Consider the following 18672-nt stretch of genomic DNA (forward strand, 5'->3'; position numbering starts at 1 on the left):
AGACAGAGAGAGAGACAGAGAGAGAGACAGAGAGACAGAGAGACAGAGAGAGAGACAGAGAGAGAGACAGAGAGAGACAGAGAGACAGAGAGAGACAGAGAGACAGAGAGAGACAGAGAGACAGAGAGAGACAGAGAGACAGAGAGAGACAGAGAGACAGAGAGAGACAGAGAGAGAGACAGAGAGAGACAGAGAGAGAGAGCGAGAGAGCGAGAGCGAGAGAGAGAGAGAGAGAGAGAGAGAGAGAGAGAGAGAGAGAGAGAGAGAGAGAGAGAGAGAATAGGCAGTCTACTTACATTTACTTAAACATAGCAAGTACATTGCCCTTAATGAAAATGACGGAAACTCATATGAAGTGATAAATTATATAAAGATTGGACAAATGACTTAGTCTTCCTTTGGTTTTCAACTCTAAAATAAAGATAGCATTGATATGGGAATTAAATAAACCATTCAAAGTATACAGAAACCTCCTGGAACATAATAAGTATTTAGTAAGTATCAGTTCTTACGGTTATACAATAGGATGGTTATACTCACTCTTTTGTTGAGACAAATAACAGGCCACAGGCTGCAACCCAGTGTGCAACAGCAACAGAGACATCCACACAGCAGCCATTTCACATTGACTGGGAGAGCCTTTTTCAAACATGCATTCACACGGCCGATGCTGGTCTTAAATTCTTCTGGGGCCACCTATAACAAGGGTACTATCTTTAACAATTTGGAGGCAGTTTCCCACTATTTACCTTGAATCCTAAGGAAAATGTCTCATTACAATTGCAAATGTCGCAATATATTTCTTTCCCATCTGTCCCACAAGTATGTATCACATATTCTTGAAAGACATCAGAAAGTAAAACAATAGGACTGAGGGGCATGGCTGGAGTGGTAGAGTATCTGCTTAGCAAGTGCAAAGTTCTGAAGTAAAACCTCAGTAACCCCTCAAAAATGTTAAGATGATATATTAGTCTGGGATGTAGTTCAGTGGTAGAGTGCTTGCTTAGCATGTACAAGGCCTTGTGTTCAACAGAAAGCAACAAAACTAATAAGACAAAAAGTAAAACAATATCTTTTCATGTTCACAGAACTTAGCTTAATATTCACAAACATCTTCTGAAATGATCAACAATAAACTGAGCAATAGGCAATCTGGTAAAGGATATCCATCAAGCAGTTTTGTTAGCAACATTGTTCACAGACTTCAGGTGCTCTGACTTAAAGTTGAATAAGACTGGAATAATAAATCAAGAATAAAGTCCCAAGGCTGGGAAGGTGGCTCAGTGGTAGAGTGCTTGCCTTGCATGCATGAGGCCCTGGGTTTGATTCCTTAGCACCACATAAGCTAAAAAGAAAAAAGCCGGAAGTGGTGCTGTGGCTCAAGTGGTAGAATGCTAGCCTTGAGCTGAAGAGCTGAGGGACAGCGCCCAGGCCCAGAAGTCAGGCCCCATGACCGGATCCCCTCTCCCAAAAAAAGAATAAAGTCCCAAATACTACCAGTGAGAACAGAATTAAAATTAAATTATTAAGCTATTATCAATATAATAATCCTGGATTACGTGTGTGTGTGTGTGTGTGTGTGTGTGTGTGTGTGTGTGTGTGTGTGTGTGTGTGTGTGTGTGTGTGTGTGTGTGTGCCAGTCCTAGGACTTAAACCAAGGGCCTAGGTGCTGTCCATTAGATATTTTGCTATACTAGGGGCTGGGAAGGTGGCTCAGTGGCAGAGCACTTGTCTTGCATGCATGAGGCCCTGGGTTTGATTCCTCAGCACCACATAAGCAAAAAGAAAAAAGCCAGAAGTGGTGCTGTGGCTCAAGTGGTAGAGCACTAGCCTTGAGCTGAAGAGCTGAGGGACAGTGCCCAGGCCCAGAGTTCAGGCCCCCACGACCTAACCCCCCCCCAAAAAAAGATATTTTGCTATACTAGTTCTCTACCACTTGAGCCCATAGTCTAACTTCTGGCTTTTGGGTCGTTAATTGGGATTAAGAGTCTTGTAGGTCCCATGGTTTCCCTTACTTGCAATAATTAGTATACGTCTAGGATAATTTTATCAGATGAGCAGAAAAGCTTAAAAGCTATGTACAAATGACTATATAAGATGATGCTAAGCGAAATGGACCCCAAGATAGGGACATGAGGATTTTCTGTGTTGTTGTTATTTTTAATGTACTATGTGATTTTCTTTTGTTTCTTTTGTATGTTCTTCCCCCTATAGTATATTCCCTGTTATCCCTGTATTTGATTCTGGTACTCTGCATCTTGTATATGCATTTATCTAATTGGGGGAGGGGAAGGGGAATAACAAAATGCTGAAACAAGGACACAGGATGACCCATTGCAACAATGAGACTCACAAGACACTATTTTGGAAATGAACCTTACAACCTGGGGGGGGGGGATGGGGAAGGTGGGAGCAGGAAGGGATAGTAAAACAAAGAAGGGGGTAACAATGCTCAACAAGAAATGTATTCATTACCTTACTCATGTAACTGTACCCCTCTGTACAGCATCTTTACAATAAAATAAAATAAAGAGTCATGGATTTTCTTGCCTGGGTTAGTTTTGAACTGTGATCCTCTGGTCTAAGCCTCTTGAGTAGCTAGGATTACAGGGATGAACCACCAGTGCCTACCTGGATTACTTTTTTTTTTCCTGTTGGTCACGGGGCTTGAATTCAGGGCCTGGGCTCTGTCCCTGAGCTCTTTCACTCAAGGCTAGTGCTCTACACTTTGAGCCACAGTGACACTTTTTTTTGAGTGGTAAATAGGAGATAAGAGTCTCACAGGGACTTTTCTGCCCAGGCTGGCTTTGAACTATGCTCCTTAGACCTCAGCTTCCTGAGTAGCTAGAATTACAGGAGTGAGCCACCAGTACTGGGCCTGGATTACTTTTAAAGGCTACATTTAAACTTCTTTCTCCCTGGAAAATTTGTAACAAAGCAATTCAAGGCTTGTTGTTGTTGGCATGGAAATACTATACTAACAAATTATAATGTGCAATAATTATATTTAAAATATTTAAGATTCAGCATAAATTGGAATCATAACTGCAGTAAAACTTGATAGTCATTAAATATACAGATTTAATATTTTTAGATGACTGGTTGTGTCTCTCTATAGACAATGACAAAGTCAATTCAAAGGTAGAAGCATGACCTGCATAATAAGATTTATACCAAAAATTCTGCTTTAAGATTAGTCAAAGGTATACTAAAAATAGTTTTGTTTATGTTAAATCACATTTCTGGATCCCCAAAATGATTCTCTTGTATTTAGAAAGCTGTCAGAGGAAGTGGCACTGTAGCTCAAGTGGTAGAGCCCTCGCCTTGAGCGGAGGGACAGCACTCAGGCCCAGAGTTCAAGCCCCATGACCGACAAAAAAAAAAAAAAAAAAAAAAAGAAAGCTGTCAGACTAAAGTTTATGGGAAAATTTTTTTAGCATATGGCTGTGAAAACATTCTGTTATTGTTAGGGAAAATAAGCTGCTGTAAAATAAAAGCCCGGTACTTTGTTAAGTATCACAAACAATACAGCTTTACTGTACCAAATAAAATAACTGGACTAGAGGAATCAATTTATGTTTTTCACTTTTTTTGGTTGGTTGTGGGGCTTGAACTCAGGGTCTGGGTGTTGTCCCTTAGCTTCTTTGTGCTCAAGGCTAGTGCTTTACACCTTGAGCTACCTCTGGCTTTTGAATGGTTAATTGGAGATAAGAGTCTCCCAGGGACTTTTCTATCTGCAATCCTCAGATCTCAGCCTCGGAGTAGCTAGGATTACAGACATGAGCCACCAGTGTCTGGCCACATTTTTCACTTTTAATAGCAATATATTAGAGTCAACACTGCAGAACATTTTTATTAGCATATGCTGTAAAGATACATGTCAAGAGTTCAGCTGATTAAAACATCAAATATATAATCTTTATTAGAACTGTTTGTATCACTTGATAAGGTTAATTTTTTGGCTCACGAATCTCATGTTTGACCTATCAATCAATGGTTGTGAAATTGGTTTATTATAGGAAACAAGTAAATGAATTTCATTTTCCATCTATACTGTCAGCAAGATGACACAATGAAAACCACTAAGCATGTTAAACAAAAATTTAGGAATTTGAAACATGTCTTCTCTAAGGTGTAGGTACTAGTGGCAAGGGGGCAGATGAGTACGGGGGGGGGGAGTTAATATAGCCAAAATATATACATGTGTGAAAATGGAACAAGGCAACTTGATGAGCCTGGTCTGAGGAGCAGGAAGGGGAGGAAGAAGAGTGACAGAGGAGTGATTATGATCAAGAAGCACTGTACACACAAATAGACTTGTTAAAAGGAATCTCCCTTGTACAACTAATTGATGCTAATAAAAAAGAAAATCAGTGTGCATAAAAGTTTCCAACTATTTGTCATAATATGAGTAAATATGAAAATAAATTCAGAGAACTCTGTCTTACTATTGAAAAGAGAAAAACATAAGCTAAGCACATTAGACAATAAATCAAGACATTGGTATCTAAGTTCTTACTAGCTCTGGAAAGTCTAGGGAAGATCAATTAATTTTTCTGAGTTTCATTTTCCTATCTATAAAATAGAATAATCTTAAGTTTTACAAATTTGCTGGGAGTTTAAATTATACCTTCAAAAGAAATGGACTGGAATAATTTGCAAAAGAAAGTGTGCAAATTATATTTCTGAATCAATTTGGAGAAAGAAAAAAAAAGCTCTCGGGCTGGGAAGGTGGCTCAGTGGTAGAGTGCTTGCCTTGCATGCATGAGGCCCTGGGTTCGATTCCTCAGCACCACATAAGCAAAAAGATAAAAGCTGGAAGTGGCGCTGTGGCTCAAGTGGTAGAGCGCTAGCCTTGAGCTGAAGAGCTGAGGGAAAGCGCCCAGGCCCAGAGTTCAGGCCCCAGGACTGGACAAAAAAAAAAAAAAAAGCTCTCTTTTACATGAACTCTCATCTGAAGGCAAGGGGTTCCATCAAGCAATTTTTAATATTTTGGTTTATTACATGTTATATTATAAAACAAAAGATAATCTGCTAGATTTTGAATGTAGATTTAATGCTCTTCAGTTCTTTGAGATCCAATCCTCTCTTCCTCCCTCTTCTTTTCTGTGCTGAATATGGAATCCAGGGATTTGCCCATGCTAAGGTACATGCCATACCACTGGGCTATATCCCTAGTTACTTGATGTTCTTTTTAAAAATCAGGAATCATGTTATTATCTAACGGTTTACCCCTTGCAAACAACAATATTCAATGTTTTTCCCCTAGGGAATCACCAAATAACCAAGTAGAATTTAAAATAAAGAAAGGGCTGGGAATGTGACTTAGTGGTAGAATGCTCACCTAGCATGCATGAAGCCCTGGGTTTGATACCTCAATACCACATAAACAGAAAAAGCTGTGGCTCAAGTGGTAGATTGTTAGTCTTGAGCAAAAGAAGCTCAGGGACAGTGCCCAGGTCCTGAGTTCAAGAGCCAGGACCAGCAAACAATCAAGAGCCAGGACCAGCAAACAACAACAAAAATAACAATAAGATAAAGAAAAATATATATTGGGTTGGGAAGGTAGCTCAGTGGTAGAGTGCTTGCCTTGCATGCATGAGGCCCTGGGTTTGATTCCTCAGCACCACATAAGCAGAAAAAGACGAAGTGGTGCTGTTGTTCAAGAGGTAGAACTCTAGTCTTGAGCTGAAGAGCTGAGGGCCAGCGCCCAGGCCCAGAGTTCAGACCCCATGACCGATAAAAAAGAAAAAGAAAAAGAAAAGTATGTATTGAGCTTTAATGTTTTATAAAACACTATTATCAAATCTAAATTATGTACTCAGAAGTGATAGCACATTTTTTTAAAAAGGTGAACTGTTGATGTAAACACACACACACATATATCATAAAATTATTAATGCTGCCCATTAACAATTTTAAAAGCTTATAACTGGAATTTAAGATTTTATTTTAAAGTAAGTATGCAAGCACAGATGAAAAACTAAAAGTAAAGGGTGAGGTTAAATGAACAAATGAAAAAATGTTTCTAGCTCCCTTACAATACATGTGTATAAGGAGCCTTAGAATGGAAAACTCTACTTCTACTAAGGAAGAATGACTGAGGGAGACTTAGAGACAAAAAGGATAGAGGGAATGGAAAATGGGCCTTTAACTTAAAACACAATGACATAAATTATATGCCAATGTACATACAATGTTACTAAACTTTTCTTACTATATGCTTTTGAAAATGAAAAGAGTAACACTCCTGAAATATGGCAATTTTCTTCTTTCCCACCAATAACTTTCCGCTTTTAATAAGTAGTTTCATTTTATATTCTTATCATAGACCAATTCAAAATCGTTAATCATAATACAAATATACAGAAAAGAAAAGCTTTTAGTGGAATTTAAAGCAACAAACTAAAGTCTATATTTTTGTCTCTAAATAAGAGGCCAGGATTGTCTTTTTCTTGCCAGTCTAGGGGCTTGAACTCAGGGTCTGGGCACTGTCCCTGAGCTTCTTTTGCTCAAGACTAGCACTTTAGCACTTGAGCCATAGTACCACTGCAAGCTTTTTCTGTTTATGTGGTACTGGGGAATCGAACTCAAGGCTTCATACATAGTAGGCAAGCACTCTACCATAAAGCCACATCCCCAGCCCCAAGTATTGTCTTTGGGGAAAAAAAACACCCTGTATTTGAATAACAGTTAAAATCATAAAGTAGAGATATAGGCATAGGAAATTAGACTTGGTTAGCTCTCAATGTTATACAATGCGAAAGAAATGTTCAACTAACTGTATAGAATCAGAGTTAATAACTCTTCAATCTAAATGAGCATCTCTGGTCCTGAAAGTTAGCTGGAAACCCCTCATTTTCTAGTTGAACCATAAGTTGTAAAGAAACGTTTCATTCCTATTCATTCTCTTGGAAAGAAAAAAGAAAACCACATCATAAAGGTGGGTGAAAGGGCAATAGTATTTTATAACAGGATGTAGGAGACTCTACAAACACAAGAAAATCTAAGCAAACCCCAGCAGGACTGACTTGCCTTCTTTAGTTGTGGGGAACACAACCCTATCAATCACTTGTCATATTGGGTCACAATAGGAAAGGTCAATCTTTATGGCTTACGATTCCCTATGCTGCACACTAACTTCCTTATAACACCATTTAATTATTTTAAGACGAGGGCCAGAAGCTTTAATTTCCTTTCTAAAGTTCTGTGATTCTTTCATTTTTCTGCTCACCAGAATCTATGTGCTCATACCCACTTGATATTTCTTATCGTGAGAGGAAGACTTACGTTTATTGAAAGAGTGAAGAAATATATTTTCTATACTTAATAGAAAAGATCACTTTATTTTTGCATGATAAGTATTAACATAAAAGAAGCAAAAATTAATACTGAGCCACAGAGCTTGTCAAATGAACTTTTCATGCAGTTTTGCTCAGCTCAGACAGGCCTTATGCTCTTATAGCTACCTAGAATCTCATTCATGCTGGATAACTAATTTTATAAAGGGCAGGTCTTTTTTCATTTCTTGTTATTGCATTCATTAATTTTAAAACAGTTTCATATAAGGATTATTAACCCTAGAATTCAGACTTTTGTAAAATTTTATTTTCACACTCATATAAGGTCTTTTCCCTGTTAAACGAAGAATTTTTTTTTTTGGTAGTCTAAACCAACATATCCATGGAGAAAAATTTTCTCATTAAAAAAATTAAGAGTAAAACTAATGTTTTAAAATATATTTTTTTATTGTAAAGATATTGTACAGAGGGGTTACAGTTACATGAATAAGGCAATGAGTACATTTCCTATCGAGCATTGTTACCCCTCCTTGTTTTTCCCCTACCATCCCTTCCTTCCCCATCTCCCCAACTCCTTCCCCCCACCCCTCGAAAAGTTGTAAAGTTCGTTTTCAACATAGTGTTTTGTACATCTCATTGTTACAATGGGTTAACCTGTATCCTTATTTCAGCTTTAAAACTAATGTTATAACAATCTGTCTTTTAAAAATCGTTCTTCAAGGGTGGAAGGTTTAGCTCAGTAGTAGAGCACATGCTCTACTCACTCAAAGGCTTGAGTCTGATCCCCAACATCAAAATAAATGGCCAGATGCAGGTGGCTCATGCCTGTTTTTCTAGCTATTTAGGTGGTTAAGGTCTGAGAATCACCGTTCAAAGCCAGCCCAGGCAGGAAAGTCCATGAGACTCTTATTTTCAATTAACTGCCAAGAAATTGGAAGTGGAGCTGTGGCTCAAGTGGCAGAGCACTAACTAGCCTTGAGCAAAAAAAGCTCAGGGACAACACCCAGGCCCTGGGTTCAAGCCTCAGGACTGGCACTGTCCACCCCACCAGATGAAGCTAATATTAAAGCTGATATAACTTTCCAGACAATATTAATAAATTTTCTATGGAAGAGATTTAAATTCACATTCTTTTAAATCTTAATTTTGTAACTACCATCTTTTACCAATATATTATTATTGAATAGATATTTCCATGGTTATTCATTTGGAGAAAATGTTTTAGATTAATTTATGAAAAAAAAATTTAAGCTGGTAATCCTAGCTGTACAGATGCCTGTAATCCTAGCTACTCAGGAGGCTGAGATCTGAGGATTACAGTTCAAAGCCAGCCCCGGCAGCAAAGTCCAGGAGACTTGTATCTCCAATTAACCACCAGAAAACCTGAATTGGCATTGTGGCTCAAGTGGTAGAGCTCTTGCCTTGAGCTGAAGAGCTGAGGGACAGTGCCCAGGCTCAGAGTTCAAGCCCCATGACTGACAAACAAAATAAGTCTGAGCTGTTCCAATTTGTGAAATGTTTTAAATGATTAGAAGAACAAGGTAGAATATCCTAGAGACTGAGGCTAAAGCTTCATACCAAAGGTTGTTTTGTATGCCAAAAAGTTAAATGGCCACATATTTTCAAGTGTTAACTTTGCCAGGGACTAATTCCTTGGCAGGCTCTGACATGCCTCAGGAGAGATAGAAAGGCCCAACAATCAAAAGGATAAATTAGGAGTGCGACCCTAGAATAAATTATTACTCAGATGAAGAGAAAGCAAAATTAAAAAAGAGAATACACCAGGACTGAGAATACCCTATGATTCCTATACATGCTCTCATTTAATCCTTAGAAGTGACTTAACTACCAATATCACCTCTTTTTTCACATAAGAGCCTAGGCTTAGAAGTGATTTGCCACATAGCTGGGAGGTGACAGAACTTGTATTCCAACACAGATCCAACTGCAAAGCTTGTTGTTCAACTTCTCTATCAAATTGGCTCCCATTTTTCAGGAGAAAAATGAAGCAAATAAAGCATAAATTACCTTTTAGGGTTAAATTAACTATGATTTCTTACAATCTCAGAGATAACCTCTAGAAAACAAAAATGTTTGCTTTTTATCCTTTTTCTTTTCTCTCAGCCAGGACTGGAGGTATGGCTAAAGTGGTAGAACACTTGCCTAGTAAGTGCATGACCCTGAGTTCAAAACTTCAGCATTAAAAATGTTTTCCCGGGCTGGGAAGGTGGCTCAGTGGTAGAGCGCTTGCCTTGCATGCATGAGGCCCTGGGTTTGATTCCTCAGTACTACATAAGCAAAAAAGAAAAAAGCTAGAAGTGGCGCTGTGGCTCAAGAGTGGTAGAGCACTAGCCCTGAGCTGAAGAGCTGAGGGACAGCACCCAGGCCCAGAGCTCAGGCCCCATGACCAGACCCCCCCCCAAAATGTTTTCCCCAGGGGGGAGGGGGGAGGCTGGGAAGGGATGTGAAGGGTAAACAAAGGAGGAGGCTGCAATGCTTGGTAAGAAATGTACGCATTATCCTGCCCACGTAATTGTAACTCCTCTGTACAGTATGTTCACAAATAAAATAAAATTAAATTAAAAAAATGTTTTCCCCAGCTGGGAAGGTGGCTCAGTGGTAGAGTGCTTGCCTTACATGCATGAGGCCCTGGGTTTGATTCCTCAGCACCATATAAGCAGAAAAAAAGCTGGAAGTGGTGCTGTGGATCAGGTGGTAGGGCGCTAGCCTTGAGCTGAAGAGCTGAGGGACAGTTCCCAGGGCCAGAGTTCAGCCCTCACAACTGACAATATATATATTCCCCCTTTAACCCCTAGTGGCTGGGGGGAAGGGAAGACTGGGATTAAGCCAAAAGTAAGAAGAATAAACAGCTAGAAAATACAACATAACAAAAAAGAGTTAATATTTTCCTTCTCAAACAGTTTAGAATAAAGGACAAATTAAAAGTAAATTAAGGTTCAAAAGGAAAGGATCACAAGGGCTCAATACTTACGTGCATATGATCATATAAAATATTTATTGAGGGCTGGGAATGTGGCTTAGTAGTATAGTGAAGTGCTTGCCTAGCTTGCATGAAGCCCTGGGTTCCATTCCTCAGTATCACATAAATAGAAAAAGCCAGAAGTAGTGCTATGGCTCAAGTGGTAGAGTTCTAGCCTTGAGCAAAAGAAGCTCAGGAACAGTGCCCGGGCCCTGAGTTCAAGCCCCAGTACTGACAAAAAAATGTTTATTGAAATGAACTCCAAGAAATAGAAACAAGAGGTATTTTTGTTATTTTGTTTTTTATTTTTCTTTTTCTCCATTGTCACTGTTTCTGTTTTCTATACCTTTTGTCTTTTATGTAAGTTTATTTGTATTAGGGAGGGTAAGGGAAAGCACAGAAATGGTGGGACAAAAGGTGAAAAAAATGCAGCAGTGGTACTCCCTAGACATTATGCTGAAAATAAACTATACAACCTGGGGGGTTGTTAGGAGGGAAACCTGGGAGTAAATGAGGGAAGAGGTGGCACTGTTCACAAAGAAATGTACTCATTACCTGACTTATGTAACTGTAACCCTCTGTACATCACCTCTACAATAACACTAAAAAAGGCAATATAGTCATAGTTCCAGAATTAAAACAACACTAAAAATTCACAGAACAGTCTCATCATTATCTTTTCCTCCATCCACCTCATTCTTCTTTCCCATTCAAGGTAATAACTAGTTAGTTTCATGCATGTTTTTCTAGAACTGCTTTATATAAAATACAATTATCAATGTATTTATCATTTGCTTCTTAAATTTATTAGAGACATCAATTTATACCATGTTTTCCTAACTAACAATATGCAATAAATTAACATCAAAATAGCATAAAGGTCCTTTAGGGAGAAGAATTAATTAATTAATTGCCACAGTCAATTCAGCGCCTGGGCACTGTCTCTGAGCTCGTTTCCTCAAGGTTGGTGCTGTGCCACTTGAGCCATCTCTCCAACTCTGGCTTTTTTAATGGATAATTGGAGATAAAAAGTTTCACAGACTGGCTTTAGACCATGATTCTTAGATCTCAGCGTCCTGAGAAGCTAGAATTATAGGTGTGAGCCACTGGCACTTAGCTTTATTTTTATAATTTTTTTGGGAGTACTGGGGGTTGAACTCAGGGCATTGTACTTGTTAGGGTGGTGATCTACCACTTGAGCAATGCCCCCAACCTCAGAATGGCATTGGACAATGACACAAATCTATACTGACAAATTGCAACTGCTTATTTAAATACAAAACATCAAACTATTTAAAAAGGCAATTTCTTTCATTTTCATTTTATTTTAAGAATATTTTAATTATCTTTAAGTAGTTGTACAAAAGAGTTGCCATTCACCAAAGCAGTTTATGAAGACAGTGCATCTTGATCAATATCACCCCTTTTCAACATTCTCGCCCACCCCTTCCTTTGCTTATCTTAATTGCAGGTTTTATGTATCGAATTTTTTTTTTTTTTTTAGATGAGCAAGTCAGTATTTTTTTTATTGTGATTAAGTGATTACATAATTTCCCAAATTTCACAGTATTGTGGGATATATGTATCGAATTTTTTTAACAAAGCAATTTATATATATAATGCATCTTGATTCGTGTCTCCATTTCAACATATTCACCCCCTACCCCTTCCCTTTGACCTCCCTCTCTTATTGCAAGTACCCATTTTCTGGTACGTAATTTGTTGGACTTTGACTTTGTTGTTACTTTCTGGTAACCCATTATCATCATTTCAGCTACTCAAGCCTTCAGCAAATAATCATTTACAAGTTATTGAGTATTTTGTAATACTTTCCTCTTTTCTACATTTATTCAAGTAGCAAACAGTAAAATAACTTTTTAAAAATATTTTTATTGTAAAGATATTTTACAGAGGGGTTACAGTTACATGAGTAAGGCAATGAGTCCATGTCCTATCCAGCATTGTTACCCCCTCCTTTGTTTTTCACCTATTATCCCTTCCCTCCCCACCTCCCTTACACCTCCCCCTCCCAAATTGTAAAGTTCATTTTCAACATAGTGTCTTGTACATCTCACTGTTACAATGGGTCAACCTGCATCCTTGTTTCAGCATTTTGTTATTTCCCTTCCCCTCCCCAAATTATAAAAATGTATATGCAAGACGCAGGGCACAGAAATCAAATACAGTGACAACAGGGGTTATACCATGGGGGAAGAACATACAAAAGAAACAAAAAAATCACATAGTACATTAAAAACAGCAGCAACAAAGAAAAAAAATCTCTTGTGTCCCTACCTTGGGGTTCATTTCGCTTAGCATCATTTTATATGGTCATACCTACATAGCTTTTAACCTTTTCTGCTTGTCTGGTAAGATTAGCCTAGACATATACTAGTTATTGCAAATAAGGGAAACCATGTGACCTATATTTCTTTGGGTCTGGCTTACTTCACTTAATATGATTTTTTCCAAGTCTTTCCATTTCCTAACAAATGGGGTGGTGCTCTGATGGAAGCATAGAATTCCACTGTACATAAAAACAGTAAAATGGAAGTGGAGCTGTGGCTCAACCGGTAGAGCGTGCGCCTTGAGCTGAAGAGCTGAGGGATAGCACCCAAGCCCAGAGTTCAAGCCCCACGAACAAAAAAAAAAAAAAAACACCAAAAACCAGTAAAATAACTTTTTGTCTTAGGCACAGCCTTCTCCTTTGGAACTTAAAAGCATTGTTAAGAGAATTTCCCAAATGTAGTTTTTCAAATTGTATAAATATTTAAGGTATAAATATGATAGATTTTGTTTGTTTTTTGTTTTGTTGAGACAGGATTTATGTAGTCTCAGGGTTTATGTAGTCTCAGGGTTCATGCAGCCTCAGCTGGCCTCATATTCACTAGGTATCCCAGCCTGGCATGGAACAAACGATCCTCCTCTGGGATTACAGACATATCCCACCACGACATGCTCAATATTATGTTTTGATACATATATACATGGTGAAATGATCACAGCTGTTAAATTAACATGTCAATCCTGACAAGGATTTTCTTTTGTGCTATGGAGACTTGAAATCTATTCACTCAGCAAAATGTCAGTATATAATGCAATATTATGTATTAGGTATAATCATCTTGTTTTACATTAGGTCTCCAGTTTTATCATATTGAATCCTGAAAGTCTGAATTCTGAACCTCAATGCTAGAATATACTAAAATGTAGGAAACAGAAAGGTAATGATTTATTGCCATGAGTCCAAGTTTAAAAACTCAAAATTATATGCATCATCCCACAGACTAGGCCAGATACTGGTGGTTCACACCTGTATTCCTAGCTACTTAGGGAGCTAAGATCTGAGGATTGAGGTTTGAAGCCAACATGGGCAGAAAAGTGTGTAAGACTCTTATCTCCAATGAACCACCAAAAAAACTGGAATTGGGTGTGTGGCTCAAGCAGTAGAGCATCAGTCTTGTGCAAAAAAGCTAAGGGACAGCACCCAGGCCCTGGGTGCAAGCTCCAGCACTGGCACAAAATAACAGACTAATACAGTTAAAAATAACTTTGGCAATAAAAAATTAGAAATTATTTTTGATGTAAATAAAAATAATTATAGCTACCTGCCCTGGGGGGGAAAACAACTGCAAAAGCTGAAGTAAATAAATAATTGTGAGTATTAATAAACAATAGATGGAATAACTGGACAGAGATTGGTCGTCATGGGGATAGCTTTCAGTTGCTAACACAGGTTCAGTTATGGAGGCCTCTTGTTCTTTGAATTCATTACCAATAAGTTAAAGCATTTGTCATAACACTGAATAAGCCATATAACAATGCATTAGAATTCAAAAGTTCAAAGCAAAGTTACACTTACCTTCCCTGTTAGAACTGAGGGAAATTCAGTATCAAACTTGTTGCTCAAGCCAAACCTTAAAAACAAAAGACAGAACAAAATATATTCTATCCAGTATATTTAACCCTCTTATTTTCTTTCTTAAAAAGCCACACATCCATGCATTTTTCTTTTGGTCTTTTGATTTAAAAATCTGTCCTGAATATATGCAACTGTTATGGTTTTCGTGCAGTTAAAAATTAAACTTAAAATTTAACGAGCTATAGAAGTCCTAAAATAACATAAAAATATACATCCTAAATTAAACTTTATATTAAAGGAATAAATCTTTGACTATTAATCCAAGCTCAATAAAAGCAAATATTACAATAGGATTCTAACCACAATCATAACACAGGATTTAAAAATTAATGACAAATACATTTTACAAGAGAGCCAAAAATGTGACAGTATTTGACTAAAATGTTTCTCTGTTAAAACCCACTTTAGTTGATAAATTTTTGGACGAGGTGATAGGGTGGTAATATGTGGGAATGCATCGTACTTTTTTTTTTTTAACTACTTTTACATATATATAAAAATATTCCTAATAAATGTCTCCCATCCCCCATTAATCTAGCCTTTGGAGGTATAGAACTTGATAACTTTGTTCAGTTACTCTTCAGATATCCTTGATCTTTATGAATGGCTTTCATGTACACAACTTTTAGAAAAGAGATCCCAGTCTCTAAAAGACTTTCCCTTTCACTACGCTCACTAAAATTTGTAGTAAGAAGCCTTTTCTCACCTCATTTCAACTTTAGCAGAGATAACACAGGTGATTTTCTGAATGTTAGATGATATCATATCATAGTTATTACAGTTTTATTATAGTGGATGATAGCTTGTAAGCAGAAAGGAAGATACTAACATTTACTGAGAACTCCTTGTGAGGAAGGCAATTAAATTAACAGCTACCAATAACTATGTACTTACCAAGCTAGACACTGTGCTAAGTAGTGTAGTTAGTACTACATTACTTCAAAATTTTAAAGGCCTTCAAGAGAAGTATTGTCATCCCCATTTTTCGGACAAGGAGGCTGACATTCAGAAAAAAAAATTTAAAAATAGATTAATTAAATGACTTGCCAAAGTCAGGTATCTACTTCATTAATAAGTAGGGGTGATTACAATTCAAATGCTGACCCCTAAGTCCTTTCTTTCCTGTACTAAACTCTTTGAGAACAGAATTAAGTGTTGTTCTGCTATTTTCTATTATGTCTAGCTGTATAGTGTAATCTAGTAGATGTTTAACAAAAGTTTGTGAAATAATAGTGACTGTACTGTTTGATTCACCTGATTTATGGCACTCTGATCACTTTAAAGAAATGGAGGAACCCAATATCTGATTAAAACTCTGTGGGGAAATTTTATATTCTCCTTGCTAATAGCTCAGTTTCAAGGAAACAAGCCAGTTTTTTTGGTGTGTGTGTGTGTGTGTGTGTGTGTGTGTGTGTGTGTGTGTGTGTGCGCGCGCTTCAAACTCTGTGTGTGTGTGTGTGTGTGTGTGTGTGTGTGTGCGCGCGCTTCAAACTCTGATCCTCAGCTCTCAGCTTCCAGAGTAGCTAGGATTACAGGTGCAAGCCACTGGTGCCCAGCTAACAAGCCAGTCTTAAGTGCACAGATTCTCTATATTTAGTAGCTAATAGCAGGATATGGACTTATGTATAAATACAATGCATCTTGTACATTACAAATATATTTGAAGAAGTGGCACTGTGGCTCAAGCACTAGCCTTTAGAGAAAAAGCTAAGAGACAGTGCCCAGGCCCTGAGTTTAAACTCCAAGACTGACAAAGCAGTAAGATGGTAGGCATGATTGCACACACCTATAGACCAAACACTTGGGAGGTTGAAGGCAAAAGAATCATGAGACCATTTGGGCTATAGAGTAAGACTCTATCTCAAAAAACAAACCCCAAAAAAAACATGAAGAAAGAAAAGCAAGCCTGATACTCTCCCATACTTTTGACTAATAGTAGCTACTCAGTTCTTGCCATCAGGGATTTCTTTCTTAACTCTTCCTCTTTAAAGACTGAAAACATAAAAAGAGTACTTAAAGTCCAATAAAATTAGGCTCTAGAGTTTCACTTATAGCTGCAAGGATAATGTAATAGTTCCCGCTGAATAAATATTTCAGCTCTGTTTTATAAACAAACCATTAAGTTACAAACTATAAATCCACAGAAGTTAGACAAGTTCATCAACTCAGTACTTATGAGTGGTAAGACATTAGCCAAGATGTGGGGCTCTTCCACATTAGACAAACAGGTACTTGGGAACTGATCCACTGTCATTTTATTGATTTCATGAAATATAAAATATATTATGTGTTTGAGGTTGACCCAGCTGGTGGTTCTCAATAACTATATTTTCTTTGTTAAGTACCTAAAATGCCCTAATCTTTAATTTATTGGAACAACTGTTTGGAGAAAAAGAAATTGAAACAAAGAATAGGTTCTTTCAGTTTTGCACTCTCCCTCCTACATCTCTCACTTCCCATCTTTATTTATTTATTTATTTTTTGTCAGTCCTGGGGATTGAACTCAGGGCCTGGGCACTGTCCCTGAGCTTCTTTTTGCTTAAAGCTAGCATTCTACCACTTGAGCCACACTGCCACTTCCGTTTTTTTTCTGTTTATATGATACTGAGGAATCAAACCCAGGGTTTCATGCATGCTAGGCAAGCACTCTACCATTCCCAGCCCCCACTTCCCATCTTTTGAAAATGGTTGTACATCAGTCTCTCAAATTGTGTACAAATTAAAGTTCATGTGCTCAGATGGCTTACAAAAACAGTGCAGTCAAATTCTGCCAATAAGAAATACAATTTTGCTAAAATAAACTGCACTTAATAGTAACAAGGATTCAAAGCACATGCACTGGAACTCTATTACACCAATGAAAAGGAAAGGCTGTGTCATACAGTATAAAGAGTTTTTTTTTTTTTTTAAGATTTTATGAGGGAAGAGCAGGGAGAAATGTTGAAAGGGAGGAGTGTGAACGTTCAAAGGGTGACATTGACCAAGACACCAATTCATAAAGGGCTTTGTTGAATGGCAGCTCCTTTGCACAACTACTTAAAGATAATAAAAAAGAAAATGAAATAAAGTAAAATTTTAAATAAAAAGAAATACTGACAATAAAAAGATGCTAGTTAGATATCTTTAATCTTTCATGTGGAAATAATCATGTCTTACCACACTATATAATAACAAATAGTCATAGATTCAATATTCTTAAAGCCTGAAACTTTATAAAATAGTCACCTTGTTTTAACACAACTTAACAAATGATCAGTATAATTTCTTAAAGACAACCATTGTTTTATTTGAGAAGTATCAATATGTGAAGTGTTACTTTTTTCAGAAAATGTACTGTTTAGCATATTTAGTCATCTTTTCAATTCTTTAATTACTTCAGCTGTATGTTTGGTGTGTGTGTATGTATGTGTGTATTTGTGTGTGTGTATTTGTGTGTGTGTGTGTACTAGTACTAGGGCTTGAATCCAGGGTCTTGAGGGCTGGTGCTCTACCACTTGAGCCATGCTTCCAGTTCCTATTTCAGCTTTTTAAAATTAATTTCAATGAGATAATTTTGAGTCTATGAGAATTGGTAATCTATCATCTCTACTGATATACAGGTGTAATGCCAAGAATAAATATTCATGCATTTTAATACAAAAATATGTAAATGTCTATAAATAAGGGGGGGGAAATCTCTGTAATTTTTTTTTTCCAGAGCTGAGGACCGAATTCAGGGCCTTGCACTCGTCAGGCAAGCTCTCTTCCACTGACCTAAGTCCCCAACCTTTTTTGTTGGTCATGGGGCCTGAACTCTGGGCCTCAGCTTTTCAGCTCAAGACTAGTGCTCTACCACTTGAACCACAGCACCACTTCCAGTTTTCTGGTGGTTTATTGGAGTTTCATGGCTTTTCCTGCCAGGGCTGGATTTGAACCACAATCCTCAGATCTCAGCCTCCTGAGTAGCTAGGATTACAAGTGTGAGCCACTAGCACCCAGCTCTGTAATTGTTTCTCTCTTTTCTTTGTTCTGTGCTGGTACTGGGGCTTGAACTCAGGGACTCACATTCTTGCTTTGCTTTTTCTGCTCAATGCTAGTGCGCTACCACTTGAACCACAGGTTCACTTCTGGCTTTTTGTTGGTTAAGAGAAGATAAAAGTTTCTCAAATTTGTCTGCCTGGGCTGGCTTCAAACTGTGATCCTTAGCATTCTGAATATCTAGGATTACAGGCACTTGGTAAGGTTTATTTTTTTCTGTATTTCTATGTATTGCATCCAAGTATTTATCCTAAAAACATCACAAAGAAAAGTGATACTTACATGTGCTATCACTTAGAAATATAGCATTTCTGAAACAGTAAATATTTCCAATATTTTTTTTATCAATTTAGAACCTCAAACCTGTGGGAGTTAATTTTGCTATGTTTTTTTTTTTTTTAATTTGGGAAAAGATCACCAAATATTGATATATGAGTCTCATTTCAGAACTG

General features: G+C 37.5%; 1 protein-coding gene across 2 annotated transcripts in view; it reads right to left on the reverse strand.

Moving 5' to 3' along the window:
- Chic1 (cysteine rich hydrophobic domain 1) overlaps positions 1–18672 on the reverse strand; it is a 55518-nt gene that overhangs the window by 30774 nt on the left and 6072 nt on the right. For both annotated transcript variants that reach the window (XM_070040190.1, XM_070040189.1), the window contains 2 exons: positions 14144–14198; positions 541–696 (listed from right to left, as the gene is read on the reverse strand). In XM_070040190.1, coding sequence (XP_069896291.1) covers positions 541–696; positions 14144–14198 — 211 coding nt within the window. The remainder of the gene's footprint in view (positions 1–540; positions 697–14143; positions 14199–18672) is intronic.

The sequence above is a fragment of the Dipodomys merriami genome, unplaced genomic scaffold (genome assembly GCF_024711535.1).
Source record: "Dipodomys merriami isolate MVZ:Mamm:240054 unplaced genomic scaffold, mDipMer1.0.p SCAF_3, whole genome shotgun sequence".
In the NCBI taxonomy this organism is placed as follows: domain Eukaryota; kingdom Metazoa; phylum Chordata; class Mammalia; order Rodentia; family Heteromyidae; genus Dipodomys; species Dipodomys merriami.